This window comes from Branchiostoma lanceolatum, chromosome 13, assembly GCF_035083965.1.
Source record: "Branchiostoma lanceolatum isolate klBraLanc5 chromosome 13, klBraLanc5.hap2, whole genome shotgun sequence".
In the NCBI taxonomy this organism is placed as follows: Eukaryota; Metazoa; Chordata; class Leptocardii; order Amphioxiformes; family Branchiostomatidae; genus Branchiostoma; species Branchiostoma lanceolatum.
In genome coordinates this window covers 2,400,053-2,405,000 of record NC_089734.1, presented here as the reverse complement: position 1 = coordinate 2,405,000, position 4,948 = coordinate 2,400,053, and the positions used below count along the sequence as shown (strand labels likewise).

Here is a 4,948-nt window from a genome sequence, read left to right as displayed (position 1 = left end):
CTTGTAGTTGATAAGACAATGGTGGTATCAGGGAGACCTCCTTGGTGGTATGTACTCCATTACTTTACTTCCATACTGTACGCGCAATTAGCCTTCGGGCGTGGCTTTGCAAATAAAAAAATGTTGTTTTTTGGGAAACACGTACATTCTTCATATTAACGTCGCAGACATAACATCCATATCAGTTAAAAAATATCAGTCTGAAATAAGTAATTTTTAATCAAATACCAGCAAACAATCTTATATACAAATTGTCAGTCTGAAAGTTTTCGGCTTCTTCAACATTGGCTCATCGGCTCCTTTTTCTGTAAACAAAGAAACAGAAAAAACGTCGATGAAGATGATAAAATGCTCGATACAAGAGTTACGCAAGCAACTGGATAAGTGTGGTAACAGCCAGAACTTATCCATATGTTATATAAAAATGTATCCCTTTGCTTGCGTCTTACAAGTTTTCTTTACAAAGCGTATCCACTTACTTGAGTAACTTGAGCAAACAAAGAGGCGCTTGAAAAAAGACGAAAAAAATAACAACAAAATACATCTGAAAGGATCCAAAAGGAAGGAAATAGAATCTGATACAAAACAACAAACAGACATTGCCAACCTGAGAAGGCGCGTCCAGGTCTCGCACCACAGTGTACATGACCCCAACATTTGACCTTTCCCCTTCGCCCTCTGCCTCGCCATCGTCCTGTGTGGAGACAGGTAAGGGATTTGAAAATAGTTTTTATACAATTTCTGTCTTCATATATTTTTTTTTGCTGTCGGTTAAAGTTTTCAAGAACAGCTACATCCGTAGCCATCAGAACAGGCTACGTCATAATCATCATCATATGTCCTCCTTTGAAGAGTTGAAGCACACGCAAAATTCAGGTTCCAGTATTTCCTGGCATACCTCTTACCAGAAAAGGTAGTTTCAACAAGTTTTAGACTCAATCAGTATTCTTTGATGCAAGACAGCTTATTCTCCTTCTAGAGACCAAAGACGCAGTTTACCATCAGGTTCACTCTGGCAAGTAACGTGGCAAGACTTAGCCGACGACGCTTGACTACTGACAGGATACATGGTAAGAAAGAACAGAAACAAAAGGTTACTACAATAGTACATGTACTTAGAATCGCTTTGAATCATCTATGAAGATGGCGTATGCTATCAAGCACTTACCGAGTCCTCCATGAGGTCGGCCCCGGCGTCAGTCAGGATCTTCACGACGTCCAACCGGCCTCTCAGTCCCGCCACCCGCAGGAGGCTCTCGCCGTTCTGTAGGCAGGGTAAAGGTGCATTTACGTTGATTAAGGTTAGACATCCAGGTGATAAGATATTCAAGTAGCTAGATATGATGTTGGAAACGGTCAGACGTTTCAAGTAGCATCCGCTACTTTTTGTCACGGACACTGAGCAAGATTTGTCGAAGTGAAGCTTAGTGTCACTGACGTAGTGGATGCTACTTGAGACGTCTGACCATTTCCAAAACCATATCCAGTCGCATGAATAGCTGCTATTTGGCTCAAAGCTTAAGTTCCATTACTGGTTGATTTTTTTATGTTAGGGTAGAGATTGGGATCCGGGCAGAACCGGCAATTCTATTACCTGTAGAGATCGCGATCGGAGATTCGGTCGACCAAGATCGCGATCAGGATCTCTGCCAGTAAAGCTGTGAAAGTTGATGCCAATCGGTGCATGACTCCACCAGCAGAGATCGATCGCGATTGGAGTTTCGGTCGACAGAGATTCCGATCGGGACTGGTAGAATCGCAGATTGTACTGGTAGAGATCCTGAAAGCGATCTCTGGCGATAGAGAGCGTGATCTCTACCCTCATATCAATTTATTTATCCATCTGTTGATTGATTAATTCGCTCATTAATTCTTTCATTCATTCATTCATTCATTCAGTCATTCAAAATATTCATTCAAGAGATCTATTTACATGAATGTATCCATCTGTTGATTTATTCGCCCATTCTTCTTCTTCTTCTTTATTCCTCCCGTAGGAGAGCATAGTTTCATCTCACTTAAGTTAAAATATAACAGTATTGATACATCTTCAAAGGATAAAACATATTTACAAATCTCGCGGTATATGACATCCATCATATTAGTATGTCATCAAGGCTTGTGGTACTCGTTGTTCTTCTGTAGTGCTCGATTCACTTCTGTCTCTCCTCCCCTTATCGGGTATAATTCATTCATTCATTCATTCATTCATTCAATCATGTATTCGCCTGAACCCCTCAGCTTTACTTGTTCCCTCTCCTATGTATACCTTGTTCCTGATCTGCACGTCGGCACCCCTGGACAGGAGGTACCTGATGACCTGGATGTTCGCGGCGTCGCTGTCCACAGCCGCCCACATCGGCAGCACTCCCATCTGGGGGAAACACAGAAACACTGTTAGTTCTTATTCTTGTTCATAAATAGCTATCCGCCACGGAAAAATGACCAGAACAAGAGATATTAAAACCGAACGTTCTGTTGCAGTACCAAAAATAGCCGCTAGGAGGCATAATAAAACGCTTCAACCACTTCTACCAACCAACATACCAAATATGTATCCACAGCTCCTCACGTTATGCTGTCTAAAAGCGTAGGTATAGATGAATAACTACCCAAAACTTCTTCAGATAAGTATAGTTACTACATATATGGATATATATACCTAACTGAGTCAGCTCAGTTGAACAGGTAAGACGCAAACAATCATTCATTCATTCATTTATTCATCCATCCATCCATCCATCCATGCTGTCTTTCATTCACTCCTTCCTACCCTGTTTGCCGCGTTGGCGGAGGCTCCGCTGTCCAGCACTTTGATCACTCCCATGACGTCACCACGTTTTGCCGTCAAACACAGGACATCCGCCAAGTCTTGTAGGTCCTAGAAAGTGGTCAGAAAATGTAAAATTAGGATCAAGCTGACACAAAAGAACAGAAAATAATGAAAAGGCTGATAAAGTAAGATTTATTTCATATAATCTTATTTCTTTGTGTCTTTACTTGAAATAATCTTAGCTGAAAAGATACCGATTCTATATAAAAACATTAAATGATTTATTTGCCTGCGTTTACAAATACCATTACAACTGGGTTACGAAAGAAAAGGGTACCAAAGTACTATAAATAAAAAGTAATATCTACCATCAGCATCAACACCATACGCACACAATTTTATCATTTAAAACGTTTTTAGAGGGAAAATGAGGTTGTGTACACAAGAAAACTATGTTTAATTGATTTAACGTTACCAATCTGATAGAACAAACTATTTACGGAGGCACGAACATAAGTTATATGAGTATGAATAAATATTCTGTTCTCAAACACAACATCATGAATCTTTCGAAACGTTTGTAGGGGAACAATAAGGTGTGTAAACAAGAAAACTATGTTCAATTCATTTACCAATTGCAAGCTGATGAAACAAACTATTTACGGAGGGGAGAACATATTATTCGGTTATATGCGGATAAATGTATACGCGGTTCTTACCCGGTTGGTTGGGAGTTCCTTAGAGCTATGCCTCTTCAGAATTTTGCTGATATTCATGTTAGACATGGTGTGAGGGATCTGGAAAGGACAAAATATGCAATACTCTTGATTAGGTAAATGTCTAAGTTCCCTTCACATTGTTCGGAAATGTGTGTACTCATGTGCATTAATGGCTGTTTCAATGAAGAATCTATCCATGTTTTGGAGGGGGCACTGAAATTTGTAGGCATATCTGTTACTTCTTTTGGGTAGATGTCAGTCAAACCTGTCCATGCATGTTGATCACTGGAGGAACTTGAAGAAAATGACCACAGTAGATTATAAACGGTTTCTTACTGGCTATGTCGTTGGAAAACATATATAAGAGATCACCAAAAAGTGATTACAGAGGCTAGGCGTTCCTTCTGCAGAGGCGGTCGTAGGTTTGACTGTACCTCCTTTCAACCAACTAAAAAGTGACCGAACACAATTTGTTGCCAAACATATTTTCCAATATGGCAGTACAACACAATGTACTTTATGTGCTCAGTCAACCAGACACGAGACAAATTAGCTCCCTACTTTTACCTGCCCCCTGTATGTCCTCACCATTAGGGTATTAAAATCGATTCATAGGGTCATCGATTTTGATCTGGGACGGACAATGCCATATACTAAAATTTACCGACCTAAACCAAAAATGGCATCTCATGAATAAGTAATGCTTATGTGTCATTTGGGAATTTGAAAATAGTTGTCTACACAAATGAGATACAGACAAAGTATTTTTTCTGTATACAGTTGTAGGGAGCTAGCAAAAGTATACACGGTTGAGTCACTGCCAACCTCACAACGAATTGTAGGGGCTGTATGACGTCCGTATAGAGCCACAGTATGTCACCTATTACAGGATTGTATCTTTGTACAATGCTAATTATATATGTTGTCTTACAAGCCTGAAAAAGGGAGGGTTGCAAGACACCAAGCCCAACAACAAGAACACAGTTTTCATTTAACTCGTGGCGCTGCATACACATGGAAACATGACTGTCCGTCGTTTGGTATCTATTACAAGAAACATACATTCGAGTATCAATAATACATAAATAGGCATATTATGTTTTTGACTATATTAAAAACAGTATGGGTCTGAAGCAAGCATGCAAACTTATTTCGACAACTCCGTCTTAACCCTTCTTTAAGTCAATCCACCGACACCCCAAGTGACACAGTAACTCCTCAGACGCCCAAGTGTCCGTGTAACTCCTTAGATCCTCAAACTAAGGGGACACAAAGCCATAGACAACCTTACCTCACGGCCAGAGCGCTGTAAACAGTGTCGTCCTCGCCAGGCTGTACCGATGACTGCATGCACAGCTGCCGTGACGCAACAGGCTGGCTGTTGTGGTCCGACCGGTCTTGCTGTGTGATAGACAGACAGATCTCCAAGCAGACGTGAGGAGTTTGCACGAATTTT

General features: G+C 40.6%; 1 protein-coding gene across 1 annotated transcript in view; it reads right to left on the bottom strand.

Annotated features, from left to right (window-relative positions):
• The window catches only part of LOC136447421 (myotrophin-like), a 5,198-nt gene extending 250 nt beyond the window's left edge, over nucleotides 1-4,948 (bottom strand). Inside the window, exons 1-7 of the mRNA XM_066446335.1 lie at nucleotides 4,784-4,948; nucleotides 3,493-3,570; nucleotides 2,774-2,881; nucleotides 2,270-2,374; nucleotides 1,169-1,264; nucleotides 608-694; nucleotides 1-305 (exon numbers count right to left, since the gene is read on the bottom strand). The exon at nucleotides 1-305 is cut by the window's left edge and continues 250 nt beyond it. Of these exons, the coding sequence (XP_066302432.1) occupies nucleotides 279-305; nucleotides 608-694; nucleotides 1,169-1,264; nucleotides 2,270-2,374; nucleotides 2,774-2,881; nucleotides 3,493-3,558 (489 nt within the window). The 5' untranslated portion in view covers nucleotides 3,559-3,570; nucleotides 4,784-4,948 and the 3' untranslated portion in view covers nucleotides 1-278. The remainder of the gene's footprint in view (nucleotides 306-607; nucleotides 695-1,168; nucleotides 1,265-2,269; nucleotides 2,375-2,773; nucleotides 2,882-3,492; nucleotides 3,571-4,783) is intronic.